General features: G+C 48.4%; 2 protein-coding genes, 3 long non-coding RNA genes and 1 pseudogene across 9 annotated transcripts in view; 4 read left to right on the forward strand and 2 right to left on the reverse strand.

The window, feature by feature from the left end:
* LOC128777755 (class I histocompatibility antigen, Gogo-B*0103 alpha chain-like) overlaps nucleotides 1-21,314 on the forward strand; it is a 345,882-nt gene that overhangs the window by 112,518 nt on the left and 212,050 nt on the right. The gene's annotated exons all lie outside the window — the stretch shown is intronic.
* The window catches only part of LOC109261320 (DLA class I histocompatibility antigen, A9/A9 alpha chain-like), a 144,029-nt gene that overhangs the window by 66,693 nt on the left and 56,022 nt on the right, over nucleotides 1-21,314 (reverse strand). Inside the window, exons 1-6 of one of the 5 annotated variants that reach the window (XM_053905270.1) lie at nucleotides 19,003-19,120; nucleotides 18,429-18,698; nucleotides 17,950-18,225; nucleotides 17,070-17,345; nucleotides 16,845-16,952; nucleotides 16,183-16,407 (exon numbers count right to left, since the gene is read on the reverse strand). The exons of 1 other annotated variant lie outside the window; for it this stretch is intronic. In XM_053905270.1, the coding sequence (XP_053761245.1) occupies nucleotides 16,349-16,407; nucleotides 16,845-16,952; nucleotides 17,070-17,345; nucleotides 17,950-18,225; nucleotides 18,429-18,698; nucleotides 19,003-19,075 (1,062 nt within the window). In that variant the 5' untranslated portion in view covers nucleotides 19,076-19,120 and the 3' untranslated portion in view covers nucleotides 16,183-16,348. Of the gene's footprint in view, nucleotides 1-15,674; nucleotides 16,053-16,182; nucleotides 16,408-16,844; nucleotides 16,953-17,069; nucleotides 17,346-17,949; nucleotides 18,226-18,428; nucleotides 18,699-19,002; nucleotides 19,121-21,314 lie in introns of those variants that run through there. 3 more of the 5 variants (XM_053905273.1, XM_053905271.1, XM_053905275.1) reach the window with 3 other exon arrangements.
* Nucleotides 1-21,314, forward strand: part of LOC109261985 (DLA class I histocompatibility antigen, A9/A9 alpha chain-like) — a 288,568-nt pseudogene that overhangs the window by 55,204 nt on the left and 212,050 nt on the right.
* LOC128777759 (uncharacterized) lies at nucleotides 1,512-3,818 on the reverse strand. Its single transcript, XR_008423119.1, has 3 exons — nucleotides 3,384-3,818; nucleotides 2,074-3,262; nucleotides 1,512-1,697 (listed from the first exon to the last, which is right to left on the reverse strand). It is a non-coding gene; the product is annotated as an uncharacterized LOC128777759 (long non-coding RNA).
* The window catches only part of LOC128777761 (uncharacterized), a 114,729-nt gene continuing 106,981 nt past the window's right edge, over nucleotides 13,567-21,314 (forward strand). The window contains exon 1 of the long non-coding RNA XR_008423121.1: nucleotides 13,567-13,642. This is a non-coding gene — a long non-coding RNA (uncharacterized LOC128777761). The remainder of the gene's footprint in view (nucleotides 13,643-21,314) is intronic.
* LOC128777757 (uncharacterized) overlaps nucleotides 18,849-21,314 on the forward strand; it is a 59,016-nt gene continuing 56,550 nt past the window's right edge. The window contains exon 1 of the long non-coding RNA XR_008423114.1: nucleotides 18,849-18,930. This is a non-coding gene — a long non-coding RNA (uncharacterized LOC128777757). The remainder of the gene's footprint in view (nucleotides 18,931-21,314) is intronic.

A 21,314-nucleotide genomic window follows, 5' to 3' on the forward strand; every position in this document is an offset into this window, starting at 1 on the left:
TTCAGTGGTGACCAAGATGATGGTTAATAAACAAAAAGCAAACAGGCCTCTGTGAGATTCTCTAGCTGGTGCCTCAGGCACAGGTGCCCCAGGTTTCAAGAGGAAACCATTGTTTCTCTACCAACCATCCCGAAGCCAGCTCAGTCTCTGACATCAAATTCCCTGGGACGAAGTTTCCTTCTAAAACAGTGCAGGAGGTTATTTCCTTCCCTGTGCAGAAGCTTTTTATGTGGATGTAGTCCCAGTAGTTTATTTGTGCTTTGGTTTCCCTTGCCTCAGGGAACACATCTAGAAAGAAGTTGTTACTGCCCATGTCAAAGAAATTAGCGTGTGTGTTCTCCTCCAGGATTTTTATGGGTTCAGGCCATTTTGGCCTTTAATCCATTTTGCATTTATTTTTGTGTATGGTGTGAGAAGTGGTCCCTATTCTTTCTTTTGCGTGTTGCCTTCCTGATGAGAGTACCTGGTGATGTATGGAATTGTTGAATCACTTTGTTGTACTCGGAAACTAATATAACACTGTATGTTATCTGACTGGAATTTAAATAAAAACAATGAATAAATAAGTAAATAAATAGGTAAGTCAGTCAGTCAGTCAGTCCAGGGAGAGAGATAAGGGGTTAGAGGAAGGGAGTCCAGTTCAGGGGGGTGGAGGAGGGGGTGTTTCCAGGAAGGAAAGTGAGGAGAAAGGGCTGAGCCCAGTGTGCTGTCTCTACCTGGCATCTTCAGAAAGTCCCTGGATCAGAACTCAGAGAAACAGTGTGACAAAGAGAGTTCCCTGCAAGAGGAGAGGGGTCAGGGCCCAGTCCCTTGTCCCCAAGAGGGTGTGGCTCTCAGGGTGGAAGGTGCAAGGGCACAGAGGCAGGGAAGCCTAGTGTTGGGAGTCCCCATCTCCCCTGGTTTCACTTCTCCCTGTCACAGCCTGTGTCAGGTCCCCCTGTCTGGGATTCATGAAGGCGCCCCTGTTCACACTCCCATTGCCTGTCTGGTTTCTAGAGAAGACTATCATATCAACTTCACCGCGTTCCCTGGCCTGTCCTGGCCACAGACAGGCTGGGACTTAGATTCTCCCAGGGGATGGGGATCCTGGGGCCTTGAACCTGCCTCCTGGTGCTTTCAGGGGCCTGGCCATGACCCTGACCTGGGCCAGTGAGTGTGAGGTCAGAAGGAAAGAGCCTGTTATGTGTAGGAGCAAAGGGACCGCCTGGCGGGGACGCTGGACCACTGGGGAAGGGGGGCACCGCCCCCACTCCACACCCCCACCCACCCCTGGCCAGGCCTGGGCCATCCTCCCCTTGAGTCCTTCTGCGACTCCGCCCTGCCTCTCCGCCCCCCCCACCCCCCCCCCCACCCCCCGTGGAGTGCCCCTCGCCCTGCCTTCCCGGCTGCCTCCATCTGGGACCCGGCTCCGGGCCTGGAGGAGGGTCGGGCGGGGTCTCAGCCCCTTTGTGCCCACAGTTCCCACTCCCTGAGGTGTTTCCACACCGCGGTGTCCCGGACTGGTCGCTCTGTACGTTTCGGTGGGCCAAGTGGACCACACGCATTTCCTGCGATTCCACAGCGACGCCGCGAGTCCGAGGGTAGAGCTGTGGGCGCCGTGGGTGGAGCAGGAGGGACACAGTTTGGGACGAGCAGACGGAGATCGCCAAGGTGCACGCACAGACCTCGCGACCTAACCTGCACACCGCCCTCCGCCACTACGACCAGAGCGAGTCCTGTGAATGACCCGGGCCAGGGTCCAGGTGACGAGTCCCTGAATCCCCCTTGGACCTGCTGAGGTCTCTCTGAGCTCCGGGTCCGAGATTCACCCCGAGGCCAGGAGACCTTCGCGGCCCCCACCCAGGATGAGCCCGCGGGGATTCACTCGGATTTTATCTAGTTTCTGGGTCTTTGACCAATCACTGCGGGTAGGTATCCTGAGGAGTGAGGCCAGGAGAGCCTGGCTGCAGGGCTGGGGGGTGGGGGACGACTGCGGGGGGGGGGGGGGGGAGGGGGAAGGGGGGAGGCTAGCTAGCTAGTCGGCGGGGATGCCCGCGAGGCTGGGTGAGAGAGTGGGCGGGGCCAGGGTCTCACCTTCCAAGGGACTTCTGGCTGCAACTTAGGGTTCGATGCGAACCACCTCGGCAGGTGTGAGCAATTCGCTAGGAGGGCGCCGATTACAGCTCCCTGAAGGAGGACCTGCACTCCTGGAGGGCAGCGGAGGAGGCGGCTCGGATCCTGGGCGCCAGTGGGAGGCGGCCTGAGCAGCCGAGCACTACCGGGTGTTACCTGCAGAGGGAGTGCGTGCAGGGGCTCCGCCTGTACCTAGAGAAAGGGAAAGAGACCTTGTAGGAAGCAGGTATGTGGGGCTGCCAGGCCTCCTGATCTCCCCTGGGGCAGGTGCTGTACCTCCTACTGGCCCCACCGAAAGGGAGGAAAATAGGATTGACACCAGAATTCTTCCCTGTCCCCCTCCTTGGGTCCTGAGGGTGAGGAGTTCCCCTGGGTTTTCGGATCCTGTGTCAGAGAGAGACTGGCTCGCAGGACCCATCCTTCTCTCAGGACAGAGAGGATCCAGTCTCTGTGGAGATGGAGAGACATATCTCTGAAAGAATTCAATAGCAGGTTTCCTTGACCCTGGTATTCACCTTGGGCACCCCCGGGTGACGTCCTCCCTCAGGCCTTGCTCTCTGTCCCATGCCCAATTTCATTGGAGGGCTGACTCCAGCTGTTTTGAGCCACTGGGCCTCCTCTACCAGGTCAGGACTAGAAGTCTCTGTTCCCTCACTCAGGGACCCTGAGCCTCCTCCCCTAGGCTGTCTTACTTACCCTGCCTCCAGACCTTCCCAAGGGATGGGAAGTTATCCCAGATCCTGGAGCTCAGGCTGGGATGTGAGTCTTGCACTCCCCTGCCCACCCCATTGTCCTCTCCATTCTCAGCATGGTCACATGAGTGCTGCTTCGGTGGCCCCCGGGGGACGATGCAAAGTTCCTAAAGTCTCTGACCCTTCTCCTCAGATCCTCCACAGACACATGTGACCTGCCACCCCATCTCTGACCATGAGGGGACCCTGAAGTGAAGGGCTGTGGGCTTCTACCGGACAGAGATTACTGTGACCTGGCAGCGTGATGGGGAGGACCTGACCCAGGACACGGAGCTTGTGGACACCAGGACTGCCGAGCCGGGACCTTCCAGAAATGGGTGGCTGTAGTGGTGCCTTCCGGGAAAGGAGCAGAGATACACGTGCCTGTGTAGCATGGGAGGCTGAAGGATCCCGTCAGCCTGAGATGGAGTAAGAAGGGGGATGAAGGGGTGGATTCTATCCACAGACAGCAGAATACACGACACCTTCTGTAGACCTTCAGTGGCATCACAGCTGAGGCCCAGGGGTCAGAACTCTCACCTTCCCTTTCGTTCCCGGAGCCCCCGCGTCACTCCAACATGCCCATCATGGGAATCATTGCTGGTCTGGCTGTCCTTGGATCTGTGGTCACTGGACCTGGGACCTGGAGGAGGAAGAGCTCCAGCAGGGAAAGGGGTGAGGTCAGAGTTTTCTTGCACCAGGTTGCGGGGAGAGTGGTGGGGGGAGGGGGGAGGGGTTCAAGCCATATGTAATTTTCAGTGTCTTGCCTCAGTCCTGAGAGGCACCATCCACACACATGTGCTTACCCAGTTGGACCCTATTTGCTAATGCTCTTTCAAAAATCACACCTGAAAAAGAGACAAAACATTCACCTCGATGCTTCTGGTGATGGGACCTGATTCCCAGCAGTCACAGGACAGAGGGGAGGCTCTGCTGCACACAGACCTCCAGGAGGCTTTGATCTAGTTTCCACATGTCCTCTTACCATGCATACTTTACCATGCATACTTTCAGACCACAGTGCTATGAAGCTTGAAATCAACCACAGGAAGAAGTCTGGAAAACCTCCAATAGCATGGAGGTTAAAGAACACCCTACTAAAGAATAAATGGGTCAACCAGGCAATTAGAGAAGAAATTAAGAAATATATGGAAACAAACAAAAATGAAAATACAACAATCCAAATGCTTTGGGATGCAGGGAAGGCAGTCCTGAGAGGAAAATACATTGCAATCCAGGCCCATCTCAAGAAACAAGAAAAATCCCAAATACAAAATCTAACAGCACACCTAAAGGAACTAGAAGCAGAACAGCAAAGACACCCCAAACCAGCAGAAGAAGAGAAATAATAAAGATCAGAGCAGAAATAAACAGTATAGACTCTAAAAAACTGTAGAGCAGATCAATGAAACCAAGAGTTGGTTTTTCGAAAAATAAACAAAATTGACAAACCTCTACCCAGGCTTCTCAAAAAGAAAAGGGAGATGACCCAAATAGATAAAATCATGAATGAAAATGGAATGATTACAACCAATCCCTCAGAAATACAAGCAATTACCAGGGAAGACTATGAAAAATTATATGCCAACAAACTGGACAACCTGGAAGAAATGGACAAATTCCTAATCACCTACACACTTCCAAAACTCAAACAGGAAGAAATACAAAACTTGAACAGACCCATAACCAGCAAAGAAATTGAATCAGTTATCAAAAATCTCCCAACAAATAAGAGTCCAGGACCAGATGGCTTCCCAGGGAAATTCTACCAACATTTAAAGCAGAGATAATACCTAACCTTCTCAAGCTGTTCCAAAAAATAGAAAGGGAAGAAAAACTTCCAGATTCATTCCATGAAGCCAGCATTACTTTGATTCCCAAACCAGACAGAGACCCAGCAAAAAAAGAGAACTACAGGCCAATATCCCTGATGAATATGGATGCAAAAATTCTCAATAAGATACTAGCAAATCGAATTCAACAGCATATGAAAAGAATTATTCACCATGATCAAGTGGGATTCATTCCTGGGCTGCAGGGCTGGCTCAGCATTTGCCAATCAATCATGTGATACATCACATTAATAAAAGAAAAGATAAGAACCATATAATCCTGTCAATCGATGCAGAAAAATGTATTTGACAAAATTCAGCATCCTTTCTTAATAAAAACCCTCGAGAAAGTCGGGATAGAAGGAACATACTTAAAGATCATAAAAGCCATTCATGAAAAGCCCACACAGCTAATATCATCCTCAATGGGGAAAAACTGAGAGCTTTCCCCCTGAGATCAGGAACACGACAGGGATGTCCACTCTCACCACTGTTGTTTAACATGGTGTTGGAATCAGCAATCAGACAACAAAAGGAAATCAAAGGCATCCAAATTGGCAAAGATGAAGTCAAGCTTTCACTTTTTGCAGATGAAATGATATTATACATGGAAAACCCAATAGACTCCACCCAAAGTCTGCTAGAACTGATACATGAATTTAGCAAAGTTGCAGGATAGAAAATCAATGTACAGAAATCAGTTGCATTCTTATACACTAACAATGAAACAACGGAAAGACAAATAAAGAAACTGATCCCATTCAGAATTGCACCAAGAAGCATAAAATACCTAGGAATAAATCTAACCAAAGATGTAAAAGATCTGTATGCTTGAAAACTATAGAAAGCTTATGAAGGAAATTGAAGAAGATATAAAGAAATGGAAAAACATTCCATGCTCATGGATTGGAAGAATAAATATTGTGAAAATGTCAATACTACCCAAAGCTATCTACACATTCAATGCAATCCCAATCAAAATTGCACCAGCATTCTTCTCGAAACTAGACCAAACAATCCTAAAATTTGTATTGAACCACAATGACCCCGAATAGCCAAACTAATTTTGAAGAAAAAGACCAAAGCAGGAGGCATCACAATCCCAGACTTTAGTCTCTACTACAAAGCTGTAATCATCAAGACAGTATGGTATTGGCACAAAACAGACACACAGACCAATGGAATAGAATAGAAACCCCCGAATTAAACCCACAAAAATATGGCCAACTCATCTTTGACAAAGCAGGAAAGAATATCCAATGGAAAAAAGACAGTCTCTTTAACAAATGGTGCTGGGAGAACTGGACAGCAACATGCAGAAGGTCGAAACTAGACCACTTTGTCACACCATTCACAAAAATAAACTCAAAATGGATAAAGGACCTGAATGTGAGACAGGAAACCATCAAAACCCTAGAGGAGAAAGCAGGACAAAACCTCTCTGACCTCAGCCACAGCAATTTCTTACTTGACACCTCCCCAAAGGCAAGGGAATTAAAAGCAAAGATGAACTATTGAGACCTCATGAAGATAAAAAGCTTCTGCACTGCAAAGGAAACAATCAATAAAACTAAAAGGCAACCAATGGAATGGGAAAAGATATTTGCAAATGACATATCGGACAAAGGGCTAGTATCCAAACTCTATAAAGAGCTCACCAAACTCCACACCCAAAAAACAAATAATCCAGTGAAGAAATGGGCAGAAAACACGAATAGACACTTCTCTAAAGAAGACATCCAGATGGCCAACAGGCACATGAAAAGATGCTCAACATCGCTCCTCATCAGGGAAATACAAATCAAAACCACATGCAGATATCACCTCACGCCAGTCAGAGTGGCTAAAATGAACGAATCAGGAGACTATAGATGTTGGCAAGGATGTGGAGAAACGGGAACCCTCTTGCACTGTTGGTGGGAAAGCAAACTGGTGCAGCCTCTCTGGAAAACAGTGTGGAGGTTCCTCAAAAAATTAAAAATAGATCTACCCTATGACCCAGCAATAGCACTGCTAGGAATTTAGCCAAGGAATACAGGAGTGCTGATACATAGGGGCACTTGTACCCTAATGTTTATAGCAGCACTTTCAACAATAGCCAAATTATGGAAAGAGCCTAAATGTCCATCAACTGATGAATGGATAAAGAAGTTGTGGTTTATATACACAATGGAATACTACGTGGCAATGAGAAAGAATTAAATAAGCCCTTTTGTAGCAATGTGGATGGAACTGGAGAGTGTTATGCTAAGTGAAATAAGTCATACAGAGAAAGACAGGTACCATATGTTTTCACTCTTATGTGGATCCTGAGAAACTTAACAGAAGTCCATGGGGGAGGGGAAAAAAAAAGAGGTTAGAGAGGGAGACAGCCAAAGCATGAGACTTAAAAACTGAGAACAAACTGATGGTTGATGGGGGGTGGGAGGGAGGGGAGGGTTGGTGATGGCTATTGAGGAGGGCACCTTTTGGGATGAGCACTGAGTGTTGTATGGAAACCAATCTGACAATAAATTTCAATTAAAAAAAAAAGAAAATGGTAATAAAGTGCCTCAGCAATGCTTCCAAAAAAAAAAAAAAAAGAAGAAGAAGAAGAAAGAAAAGAAAGGCGGGGCAGTAGAAGAGAAAATAGATTCGACACTCCCTGGTGCACACCTTGGGGAAGGACCTGCATGGTGGTGGTGGTTCTGGGAGGAGGGCAGGTCATATCTCCAAGGAGGGTTAGAGGGAGACTTCCAGACCAGGACGGGCAGGCTGGGAGAAGGCGGCTGTGTGGAAAGCCTTGTGCTGACCACGTGGCTGGACAGCCAGTTTGGAGACCAGATGTCAGGAGTGGGGCCCATTGAGGTCATGGAACCAAAGGATGGGGTTAGGGCCAAGGATAAAGGCAGCGGGACCTCGAGCAGTTTTCTGGTTGGTGGGGGAGAGGGGAAGGCAAGAGCCAGCAGGGGAGACTAGTGCTGAGGGTCTGGGAAGGGGGACTGAATGTTTCAGAACAAACTTGAATCAGAGGCTGACAGGAGAGGAGGGGACTTGAGCCAAGAGCCAGGAGGAGGGGGTGCTGATGGCAGGGCCCCAGGGGAGGAGCTCCTGAGAGAGGAGAGCTTAGTGAGGGCCCAGCATGTGGGCAAGGGGTGTGAACAGGCATGGGGCCATAGGGGAGGGATGCAGAGGGACCAGGGAGACTGGGATTCCTGCCCACAGGAAGAGTGGAGGCCACAAGGGAGTGAGGGTGGGATGAAGGAGAGGGGACAGGGCAGTGCGGGTGTTGGCGCAGGGTGGAGGAGGGCCAAGGTCAGGTGCCTGCACTGGAGGGGAGGGAGGAGGGGCACCAAGACAGGGGACAAGTCTAGACAAGGCTCTGAGCACCATGCCACTGCGCTCCCCTTGGTGATGGCAGGAGGACAGTGGGAGTGAGAGTCTGGGCAAAAGACTCCTCAGAAAATTAGCATACACTGGAAGTCTTAGCTTCAGCAATGAGACAACAAAATGAAACAAAAGGCATCCAAATTGGCAAGGAAGTACTCAAACTTTCACTCTTCTCAGAAGACATAGTACTGTGTGTAGAAAACTCGAAAGATTCCACCAAAAAATTGCTAGAACTAACACATGAATTCAGCAAAATAGCAGATTGTCTAATCAATGTACAGAAATCTGCTGCATTTGTAAACATGAAAAACAAGGTAGAAAAAAAACAAACAAAGAATCAATCCTATTTGGGGTTGCACCAAAAACAGTAAGATACCTAGGGATAAACCTAACTAAAGAGGAAAAAGTTCTGGGCTCTGATAACTATAGAACACTTATGAAAGAAATTGAAGAAGACACAAAGAAATGGAAAAGCACTCCATGCTCATGGATTAGAACAAACATTGTTAAAATGTCTATCCTCCCCAAAGCAATCTATACATTTAATGCAATCCCTATCGAAATACCACCAGCATTTTTCACAGAGCTAGGACAAATAACCCTAAAATTTGTATGGAACCACAAAATACCTGACCGAATAGCCAAAGCAACTCTGAAAAACAAAAAATAGGAGGCATCACGATTCCAGATTTAAAGCTACATTACAAAGCACTAGTCATCAAGACAGATTTCTGCGAGCATGTGGAGAAAGGGGAACCCTCTTGCAGTGTTGGTGGGAATGTAAACTGGTGTAGCCACTCTGAAGAACAGTATGGAGATTCCTGAGAAAACTAATAATAGAAACATTCTATGATCCAGCAATTGCAGTACCAGGCATTTACGCAAAGGGTACAAAATACGTATTTGTACATAAAACACCCCAATGTTTATAGCAGCATTATCAACAATAGCTAAATGATAGAGAGAGCCCAAATGTCCATCTACTGATGAATGGATAAAAAAAGAGGTGGTATACACGCACACGCACGTGCACACACGCGCACACACACACACACACACACATATATAATGGAATATGTATGATTTATCCTCAAGAAATCTCCACGTGCATTTGAAAAGAATGTGTATTCTGTTGATGGCTGGAATGTTCAATAAATGTCAGATTTGTACTATTGGTTTACAGTATGGCTCAAGTCTTCTTTATGTTTATTGATCTCTGCATTGATGTTCTATCCATTATGGAAAAGTAATATATTGCAGTTTCTGACTATTACAGTTGTATTATCTGTTTCTCAACTTCTGTCTGTTTTGTTTTCATGTATTTGGTGCTGAGGTGACAATATATTCAGAATTGTTTCATCCTTCTGATAGTTTGACTCTTTTATCACTATAAAATGTTGCTGTCTCTCTTTACTAGCAATTTTCCTTTATGTCATATACATAATATTTATTCACATAACTTATATATTTATAGCATATGCTGGTCATGTTATATTTTATGTCCTATGAATGCAATATTGAAATTTTATGACCTTCTTTTTACTACCTATTCTCTCTAAAGTTACTCAATCACAGTCTATTCCCGTTTGTACTTTACATTTCATGCGACAAGTTTCTCTTTTTCTTTGGGCAATTCTTTGTGTACATTTTTTGACACACAGGTTAAATGTAGATTTGTCTAGAGAAATCTGTTTCTTTCTTATAAATTTGAGTCAATATCAATCCAGAACAATAATAAACTAAACTAATGACTAGAATGTATTTTGGCCCCAAATAAACGCAAATTTGGACTACAAATCACAGAAGTGTTAGTCTGTGATTGGAAATTCTTTGAAGTAGCAGTTTGCTCACTTTGTGTTAGCTCCAAGCAAACCTCCTTAGAATAATATCTTCTTGTTCTTGAAGATAGAGTTGATGTGATTCGTGTCACCCTTTCCTGAGGACATGAATCTACGAATCTTTTGTTCCCATATTTTCAGGGAGGGATGTTTCTCATGAAATAGAATGAGCTCTGGGCATTATTTCCTGTCTATTCAGTTCATAAGCCTGAGAAGCAAGCTAAGATTTTCTAGATTTGAAATACACCTTAAGTATCAGAGCAGCCATCATCCCTGGCTTTTTGCCCATTATTATATTTTGGCCTAAATGATTATTATTCTTTTGATTGTTTTTTGGGGTGATATATATACACATCACCCAAATACATATATAATATATACATATGTATATATAATACACACACACACACATATATATATAATCATGATTAGTTGTTTTTATAGGAAGAGTCAGCCTTAAAACTTAGTCTACTGTGTTACTGGAAGAGGATCCCCATTCACAATTGTTTCATTTCTGAGATTTATCCAGCACCAGACGAGGTGGTAGAATACAAGTCTACCTAAACCAGTGGTGATCTGTGTCTTCTGTGAGCCAGCTCTGGTCTGTGAATGTGCATCAGCCCACAAACAGAGACAGAAATGAAAGTGAAACCTTATCCTGTCTCAGACTGGCAATCAACACAAAAATAAGCCTGTATATCGTCATTGGATCTGCTAAGAACAGTTTGATTACTAGCTGTTCGTGGACCAGACGTGGATGAGCACAGTGTCTAACCTAGAATGATTTTTTAGACTTTTGTGAGGGTCACATAAAACCTGGTAAATTTTGGATACTGTCCCCAGAAATACGGGCATGTATAAAGAAATATGAAGTGTCAGTGTATGTATAAGGATCATCTGAAGTGTTACAGATCTGGGTTACCTAATCCTAGAAAGAGACAAAGACTGGAGAAGACATTTTAAACAATCACTTCATCACCCGACAGTGCTACTCCACTTACTTGTGAGAACTGGAGTAGAGAAAAGCTGGATCCCATAATAACTATCATGGGAAAAAGTTGAAAGATTCCATTTTTTAAAAAATTTTTTTTTTAATGTTTATTTATTTTTGAGACAGAGAGAGACAGAGCATGAACAGGGGACGGGCAGAGAGAGAGACACACACAGAATCTGAAACAGGCTCGAGCTGTCAGCACAGAGCCCGACGCGGGGCTCGAACTCACGGACCGCGAGATCATGACCTGAGCTGAAGTCGGACGCTTAACCGACTGAGCCACCCAGGTGCCATGAAAGATGCCATTTTTTAGTCGCTCCTTCCTCCAATCTGACCTGAGTGCCTACAATGTATCATATCAAGTTGTAGTCTGAAATCTCCGCTACAAATGTTGTAATTTGTCATTCTTTTCCCATTCTGGGCCCCCAGTTTCCATGCCCAGAACTAGTACCCTCTTCCCACATGAAAGATTTCCACGTTTAAAAATCTGGAGGGGCGCCTGGGTGGCTCAGTCAGTTGGGCGGCCGACTTCGGCTCAGGTCATGATCTCGCCGTCCGTGAGTTCGAGCCCCGCGTCAGGCTCTGTGCTGACAGCTCAGAGCCTGGAGCCTGTTTCAGATTCTGTGTCTCCCTCTCTCTCTGACCCTCCCCGGTTCATGCTCTGTCTCTCCCTGTCTCAAAAATAAATAAAATGTTAAAAAAAAAAAATTAAAAAGAAAAATCTTGACTGAGGGCAGAGACCATGGAAAGGAGAACCCATTTTGCCAAATAGTCTTGCATTAGACGTGGCATGAAACTTCACAGTCACGTGACCACCTGCCAGACTCTGCCTCAGGATATGTGACAGATAGGCTTGGACAGCACTAGATGGCATTTGGCACAGGTGTTTGAGTGACAGTGGTGTCATGCAGTTGCAAGGGGCAGCAGCAACAGCAGTCTCAGCTTCCGGATCCAGTGTCCTATGTCAGGGGACTCTCTTGTGATGGTGACATCTATACCCAGGAGCAGGGCCCTGGCTATATGTGAGCCTCCCCCTCGGGTCCATTGTGGATTCTGTTCCCATCTGTGTAGCCTCAAGCCTGGTTTGTGACATTCCTTGAAATAGAACAAGGCCCCACATTCTCTCTCATCCAAGTCTCTGTAACTGTACATATGTATCCCAAAGAGTCAGAAGTCAATATAAGGAATAGCTTCAGAGAGCATGATTTCAGACGTTTTTTTCCAGTTTTACTGAGATATAACTGACATACACCATTGTGTCAGTTTAAGGCTACGATCTCTTGATTTGATATGTTTCTATGCTGCAAAATGCTTACAACCATAGCATTAGCCTAGACCTGCACCTTGTCACATAGTTACCATTTCCTTTTGTGTGGGGCAAACATTTAAGATCTACACTCTTGTTATCTCAGAGATTTTATGTTGAGCTGATAACCACTTCCTCAATCTGCTACCCGGCTCTGCCCCCTGGGAGAGAAAATGTGTATCTCCCAGCAGGTCTTGCATTTTTCTTCCTAGAAAAAACAACAACATGTAAATGTGGATGTAAGACCCCTTCCCACAATGAGGGCTCTCATCAGTGACTTCACTGCAACTCTATCTGGTGGAACCCCAGGATTGCTCGTGGGTTCGTTACAAAACACTCAGGCCTCTCTCCACATACCCTGTTAGAGTGTTGGGCCTGGACCCAGGAATGACTAGTTAATAAGCCCCACAGGAGAGGCTGAGGCACAGCCACGTGGGAATCCTTCATTATGTGCTTGGTGCTCAGTGTGTGATCTGAAGACCAGAAGGAGCACCAACCTTGTTATAAACCCAGAATCTCACACTCTACTCCAGACTGTCTAGCTCTTCGTAAGTCCAAGAAATTTCTGTGCACACTGAAGGCTGGGTCTCCCTGGAGTGTGTGTCTTCTAGGTGCAGAACCAGAACTGTGCAGTGTGCTCTAGGTTTGCTCTGATCTGCTTGCTTAGTGCTGACAAGTCCAGGATTTGGTCCTGATCCTCTCTCTTTTATGGCCATCATCCCCTTGGTGACCTCATCTATGCTGAAGTCTCTAAACATCATTTATATGGTGTCACCTCCATATCTATTTCTCCAACCTAGATATTTCTCCCACCCTGCACTCTATCTCCAGCTGGAACTTTGCTTGCATTTCTAATAATCTCAGATTCAACATTCCTAAATTGGGTGCCTCTGATGCAGCTTCCCCAAATGTCCTACTTCCAAAATCTTCCCTGTTTGATTGGAAGACACCCCTCCTTTCTTCTTGCAGTCTGAAGTATTGGATGCTGTCCTTGATTCCCCGTTGTCACAACCCAGAAGTAATACATTAGACCATGCTGCAAAGTTTATCTTTAAATGTATCCAGAACACACACACACACACACACACACACACACACACACAATAACAAGAGTACAGTCACTTCCTGTTATTTTCTCTCCTCAAACCCAAAATAAATCCAACATTCTCCCCTCGTGGAAACTGCACTGGCTTCCTACACTTTCCCTACTGGTCTCCCGCCCTTCACCTCTCGATTCTGCGCAGCAGCAAACAGATGCTGCTAAGACAAGTAGTACTACGTGGACCATCTGATCTAAACCATCCGGTGACTCCACATATTACTCAGAGAAAACCCAAAAGCATTCTAATCCTAAGGCCTAGATATCTGACCACATTTACATGCGCTCTGCTCCAGCCACAGTGGCCTCTCATCCTTCCTTGAACAAGGACACGCTCCTGCCCTAGTGCGTGTGCCTGGAGGTTCCCCTGCTTGAAAAAACTCCCTGAGACATGCTCTTCAACAATTCCTTGTGTCCTGCACATCTCTCAGAGGTCACCTTCCCAGTGAGGCTCACACTTACCACCGTAGAAAAGTAGCCATCTTCCTTGTCCCCGCACAGGTAACTCTCTGGATCACCTTCTTCAAAGCACCTACCAATTCCAATTTATTTTTGTATTCTTTATTTTTTTGATGTTTATTTATATTTGAGACAAGGGAGACAGAGCACAAGTGGGGGAGGGGCAGAGAGAGAGGGAGACACAGAATCTGAAACAGCCTCCAGGCTCTGAGCTGTCAGCACAGAGCCCCATGTGGGGCTCGAACCCATGAACCATGAGATCATGACCTGAGCCGAAGTCAGAGGCTTAACCGACTGAGTAGCTTGGTCCTTTTCCTCCTGTGGAAGAAAATAGCATGTTAGACACCTGGGACAGCTGGGCCATGAGATCCTAGAGCAACCTCCTAGTCCTACTTTTATTACCTCATCATGCCCACATACCAAGAATTACAAAACATAAATTCCTATCAGGATTCTCATTTTCAGTAGGGAAGTAAGGTGTCAGTACTCAGTCCAACATGATGTAAAGTGTAAACACTTTCCTTATTTACCACATTTGTACAATATACACTTGACTCTGAATTACACTGGTTTGAACTGGGCACATCCACCGTTATGTGGACTTATTTACAATAAGTGCTGTCAATGCAGTTTCTCTTATGGTTTCTTACTATTTTCTCCAGCTTAATTTATTATAAGAATACATGTTACATATCCATGTAACGTACAAACCATGTGTTAAATGACTGTTCCTGTTTTCAGTAAGGCTTCTTATCAACAATATGTTATGGTGGTAGTATTTAAGTTTTAGGGGAGTCAAAAGTTATATTTGGATTTCTGACTGCTCAAAGGGGTCATTGCCCTCAGTCCCCACATTGTTCCAAGGTCAAGTAGAGTCTGTCCCTCACCCCTAGGACATATTCTCCACAAGACCAGCACGTTTGCCTCTTCTTACTTACTGAGGTGTCCTAGATGAAAAAAATAGCAGGTCCTGTACGTGGCACACGACATTATCAGTGGAACGATTGGTCAGCGGAGAGGACCTCTGTCTTCTGGATGAGCCTCAGGCACAGCCGGTTCGTGGCAGCTCCCGCACAAAGTGCCCCCACCTCACCATCAGTGCCACCTCTACTTTCCCCCAGGGCTGCCCCTCCCTCTTTCTGCTCAGCTCCCCCCTCCCACACAGTTACAGTCCTATCTTCAGAATCACTGTACTTAGGCTTTATGGGGCCCTTTCTCCAACCAAATAGAAATCTACATTAGACCCTGCTTTATACATCCAAGAACTTGGATGTGAACCAGCACCAGCATCACTGGAACTAAGGGCAGGAAGAGAAGGCAGAAAGGCAAGGAAGGTAGAAACTAACGGAAGTTGAAAAAGGATAAGAAACTCTCAGATTCCTCTCTGTCTACCTCAGGATGTAAAGAATAATCCAGAAGACAACTCTAGAGGGAGGAGATGGTTGAATCTGAAAATCCATCTCTCCAAACCCCAGGGACTCCTGTGTGCAGGGCCCACCTGTGGGAACAACAGTCCAAAGGACTCTTGGTTCTACAGCCACCGGGGTCATCCGGGGAGAATGAGACAGGAACTCGGACACAAGAGCAGAACAGGCCTGATGCTCCACAGAAACAAGGGGGAAAAAACCACCCGAAACAGGGGGCTGAGGTCACGACCCAGGAAGGAGCCTAGGCTGACCCAGACACAGGAAGCTCTTGCTGCACAAGCTCCTGGTGACAGGTGACATCCAAGCCCCTATGATCTCAGGTCCTGGTGAGATAAGGTTCCACAGAAGGGACGAGGACAAGGAGCAGAGACATGACCCAGCTGAGGAGGGAGCACGTCACACTAATTACGCACTGAGCACCGACTGGACACAGGCCCTGTCCAAGCTCGGCTCCTCCAGCCCTCTCCTGTCCGCACATGCAACAGACACAGTACAGGGAACAGCGGGTTCTGGAAGGTTCTCAGTGCTTTCATTTATTTTCTCTTCCAACCATACAAATCCTCTCTTTTATTACCTCATCATGCCCACATACCAAGAATTACAAAACATAAATTCCTATCAGGATTCTCATTTTCAGTAGGGAAGTAAGGTGTCAGTACTCAGTCCAACATGATGTAAAGACAGGAATGGAGACAGAACATGAATCAGTGTGGGAGGGGTCATGGTGGGCATGGGGGCCAGTCTCCTGAGTCCTCACGATATGCTAATAGGAATGCAGACACATTCTGACACCATCTGCAGGAATTCAGGGGATCTCGATGTCACTGAGCGGGGGTGTGAACAGATCCTGCATCGCTCAGTGCACCACAGGCAGCAGGTCTCACACTGTGAAAAAAAATCATCATGAACACATTTAGGTCAGTCACATAAGTGCCACACACTCAACAGCCCCCCCACCTGCTCAAAGTGTCCCTAGTGCCACCACTCCTCCCCACTTCACCCTGCATAGTCTTACCTTTAGGAGCCATTAGAGATGAATCAGAGCCCTGAGTGCTGTCATCGCCTGGGGTAGAACAAACAGGATGTGATCAGAGCCACAGGAGTTGAGACTAAAGGAGCAGCTATGGGGGGGTGGGGGGAGTGAGCTCCCCATTGGGGTCCTGTCTACACTATCCCAGGTTTCAGGGATCACCTCCTCCGTATTTATGTGCAGCATGAAAGTAGCTTGGTCCTTTTCCTCCTGTGGAAGAAAATAGCATGTTAGACACCTGGGACAGCTGGGCCATGAGATCCTAGAGCAACCTCCTAGTCCTACTCCAAAATGAAGTTTCCAGAGTTCTGACTGAACACACAGGACAGAATTGGGACACAGGGACACATGAAGAAAGAGGTGTGGGGTCACAGGACCACCTGACTTGCTGGAGATCTGGCCTCAGCAGGGACCTTCCTCTGTCCTGTCACTGCTGGGAATCACGTCCCCATCACCAGAATCACCAAGTGAAAATCTGTCCTTCATTTTCCAAGTTGTCTGCTACAGAGTGAATGTTAGTAACGGCTCCAGAGTGGGCAGGTCCATGTGTGTGGATGGAACTTCCCAGGAACCAGGCAGGACAATGTGCTACCTAGGAAACCCCCCAGTGGGACAAGAGAACTCACATCCCCCCACTGTGTTCCTACCTGAGCACTTCTTCCTCCAGATCACAGCTCCAACCACCACAATGACCACAAGGACAACCACAGCAACAATGATGCCCAGGATGGGGATGGAGGGCTGAGAGGATGGCTCTGGAAAATGAAGGAAGGTGAGGGGCAGAGACATCCAGCTTCAGTCATGACTCTGTGAAATTCTCCAGAAGGGCCCTGCATTCCCTGACACGGGGCTCTACCCCAAACCCTCCTTACCCCATCTCAGGGTGATGGGTTTGGGCAGCCCCTCGTGCTGCACATGGCACGTGTATCTCTGCTCCTCTCCAGAAGGCACCACCACAGCCGCCCACTTCTGGAAGGTCCCATCTCCCGCAGGCCTGGTCTCCACAAGCTCTGCGTCCTGGGTGTGGTCCTGCCCATCACGCTGCCAGGTCAGGGTGATCTCCGCAGGGTAGAAGCCCAGGGCCCAGCACCTCAGGGTCACCTCACGGTCAGAGATGGGGTGGCGGGTCACGCGTGTGTTGGGAGATTCTGAGGAAGAAGAACAGAGAATCCACACTGTGGCTTACCTTTATGGGTCACTGAAACTGCATCCACGTGACCATCCTGAGGTGGACAGGACCACTGGTCTGGATGGAAGAAGCACAAAACCCAGACAGCAGTCTAGCCTTTGGGATCTCCTGATCCTTGTTAAGTTCTGGAATCAGGGAGAGAAGCCCAGGTAGGAAGCTGCTGGTCTAAGGGGGGAACACACTGTGGTCCTGAGTGTGGTGGAGGGTGAATGACTCAGAATACCCGGACTCAGATCTCCAAACATGTTCTCAGGGAGAAAAAGGCCTTGAGAGGGAAGGTCAGGGTTCATAAGGTGGCTGCCAGGGTCAGAGGGAACTGCTGATGGGTTATTTCTGGGATGTCTCAACCTGCATCCCAGGGAGAGACTGGATTCCTGTCTCTCTTTTAGAGAAAAGCACCCTCAAGGTGAGTCAGTCTCTAGTAGGAATATGAACTCCGAGGCGGATCTCCCTCTTCCCACCCGTGGGAGGAGCGCTATGGTGACACTGAGTCCATTTTCCCTTCCTCGTGGGAAGCCATGCCCAGTGGAGGGGAGATCGAGGAGGCCCCGCGGTCCCGTTACCTGCGCGCAGCAGCGTCTCCTTCCCCATGTCCAGGTATTTGGCGAGCCACTCCACGCACGTGCCCTCCAGGTAGTTCTTCCAGTCCATCGCTGCACCGGCCACCTCCCACTTGCGCCGGGTGATGTGCGCCGCGGTGTCCGCCACGGTCCAGGAGCGCAGGTCCTCGTTCAAGGCGATGTAATCCGCGCCATCGTAGGCCCACTGAGTGTACCCGCGGAGGAGGTGTCCGTCAGGCCCCAAGTCACAGCCATACATCCACTGGATGTTGTGCGACCCTATCCCCGCCCCGCCCCCAGAGCAGCAGTGATTAAGGTGAAACCGAAAGTAAACCCGCCTAAAACCTCCCTCGGGCTCTTCCAGGGTCGTGGGACGGGGATCACGCGGCGTCGGGGCAGCGCTCCGACCCGGAGACTCGGGGCAAACCCGGCGCGTCCTTGGGGATGGGGGTCGTGACCTGGACCCGGCCCGTGTCGCTCACCGGACTCGCTCTGGTTGTAGTAGCGGAGCATCGTGTTCAGGTTCACTCGGGAATTCCGTGCGTTGTTCTTCTCGTTCCGCGTCTCCTGGTCCCAATACTCTGGCCCCTCGTGCTCCACCCACGGGGCCCGCGGCTCCATCCTCGGATTCGGGGCGTCTGTGTCGAACCGCACGAACTGCGTGTCGTCCACGTGGCCCACGGCGATGAAGCGGGGCTCCCCGAGGCCGGGCCGGGACACCGCGGTGTAGAAATACCTCAGGGAGTGGGAGCCTCCGGGCGCGGAAGGGCTGAGACCCCCGCGGGGGGCCCGGGTCCCAGGGGGAGGGGGACGGGAAGTCAGGGCGAGGGGGACCCGAGTTGGGGAGAGCAGGGCGGAGTCCGGGAGGGTCGGGGGAGGGCAGGCCGGGTCGGGGCAGGAGGCGGGTGGGGTGGGGGAGGGGAGCCCGGGGCGAGGCCCGGGTGGAGGTCTGGGTCCGGGCGGTGGACAGTCGCCTCCCCGGGGGTTCCGCGTCCCCCCGGGCGGTCTCCTCGCTCTTGCCTCGCAGAGTCCCTTTCCTCCCGACCCCGCACTCACCCGCCCAGGTCTGGGTCACGGGCAGGGCCCCCGACAGCAGCAGGAGCAGAGTTGGGGGCATCACGACCCGCATCCTTAGGGTCTGGGGAGAAATGTCAGCCTCATGAAGCGGGTGCTGAAACTTTTTACCCCGGAACCGCGGTGCCGCTGATTGGCTCCTCCGGAAACTGGACACTAATAGGTGTGTGAACCGAGGCCGCGTCATCAGTATCCAGGCAGAAGGACCTGACACAGGTTGTGACAGGGAGAAGTGAAACCAGGGCAGCTGGGGACTCCCCAACACTGGGCTTCCCCGCTCCCGACGCCGCCGCCCTGGGGCCAGAGTCCCTGAGAGGCGGGCCTGGGGACCTGGGACTTGGCCTGGACGCCTCACCTACTGCACAGAACGCTCTTTGTCCCACTGTGTCCCTGAGCTGTGGACCGGGAGCTGTGTGAGTCACTGATTCTCCAGCATTTTGTTCTCAGGATATCTCTACAGTCTTACAAATTAGTGAGGATCCCAGGAATAATTGTGTGTCTGTGGATTATATCGATCCTTATTTACCACAGCAGGAATAAAACGGGTTCAAATATTTATTAATTCATTTACAATCATACGAAAACAGAAATATTGTTTGTATGGAAAGTAACAATGTTCCCTAATAAAAGGGGGCAGTGAGAATAGTGGTTTTCTTGCATTTCACATTTTTGCAAGTCTCTTTCTTGTCTGTCTCCTTAGAAGACCACTGGATGTTCAGATTTGCTTCTGCATCTCTTGTGCTGTTTTGGCTGAAGTATATGAAAAAATTTATGTCCTTGACCAAATATAGGAGAATAGTATGTGTCATAACCTTTTCAGATAATTATGGGAATTCATGTTTGATACTATATTAAAACTACACAATGTGTACTTTCTCTGAGGTCTTTGCAAACTGGAACCTGAAACAGTATCATTGACTGTGTCTTTCTCTGTTACATTAAATCCATAGGCCCATCTGCAGATGGAACGGACCTTGTACTAATGCATGATTGTTTTTAAGTAACGTGTTGTGTGTTGTTTCACTAAGTAATGTAGGTGTTCCAGCATTGATTAGAGTGGAATTGAATTATCAAAATCATTTGATTTGGGGCACCTGGGTGGCTCAGTTGGTTAAGCATCTGGCTTCGGCTCAGGTCAAGATCTCATGGTCCGTGAGTTCAAGCCTCGTGTGGGCCTCTGTGCTAACAGCTCAGAGTCTGGAGCCTGCTTAAGATTCTGTGTTTCCCTGTCTCTCTGCCCTACCCCTGCTTGCACTCTGTTTCTCTTTCTGTCAAGAATGAATAAACATGCCATCTGTCACCAGAAAGTGATGTTACAGTATCACTGATGATATTCCCTGTGCTGTGCCTTTTATTCCTAAGACCTGTTCCTTCCATACCTGGAGCCTGTGTCTCCCACTCCCCTCACCCACTGTGCCCATCCTCCCAACCTCCTTCCCTCTGGCAGTCATCCGTGAGTTCTCTGTATTTATAGGTCTGATTCGGCTGTTTGCTTGTCTGTTTATTCATTTGCTTTGTTTTGTAAGTTCCATATATGAGTGAGATCACGTGGTGCTTGTCTTTGCCAGCCTGATTTCATTCACTTAGCAGACACACTGTCCTGTTTGTCCATCCATATTGACACAAGTGGCAAGATCTCATCCTTTTTGTGGCTGCATAATATTCTAGTGTGTGTGTATATACCACACATCTTTCTTACCCATTTGTCTGGGGGGGGTGGGGGGATTGGGAGGGACACAGGTTGTATCCCTGTGGCTTTTGAAACAACCTAACCCACTGAACATCATCTGGGATGAGGGCGCCCCCTGGTGTCTGGTCCCTTGTCCAGCTGCTGGACCTGAAGGAGACCCTAAGGAGGGCCTGGCTGAGGAGGAGAAAGGCAGCTGGGTCTTCTCTCCTTAGTCCTGTGGCGCCCCTGGGGTGGAAGGTAAGGGGACATCCCCCACTGCTCTGCTCTTGGGTGGATTCTCACTGAGAAGCCTGAGTGGGGTCTGGACTGTAAGTCAGGTAGATATGTTTGAGCAGAAGCCTGGGCGTCAGTGGTGAAAGGAAAAAGTTTCTGAGCAGCCCTGTACTCCACAGGGGTCAGGCTCAGGGGTGAGGCGGGATTGCAGGAGAGGAAAGCTCAGGAGCCCGTGCCATTGCTGAGGTTTCTGTGTCCCTGTGCACCTCCTCCAGTCCCGTGATGGTGATACAGGGAAAACCGAAAAGTAGAAACACTTCCTGGGACTTCTATTTCTAAACGTTTCAAAACTCAGTGAAACGAAAATCATATCTGATGTGGAAATAGCAAC

This window comes from Panthera pardus, unplaced genomic scaffold, assembly GCF_024362965.1.
Source record: "Panthera pardus isolate Hobbes unplaced genomic scaffold, ASM2436296v1 HiC_scaffold_17, whole genome shotgun sequence".
Classification (NCBI taxonomy): domain Eukaryota; kingdom Metazoa; phylum Chordata; class Mammalia; order Carnivora; family Felidae; genus Panthera; species Panthera pardus.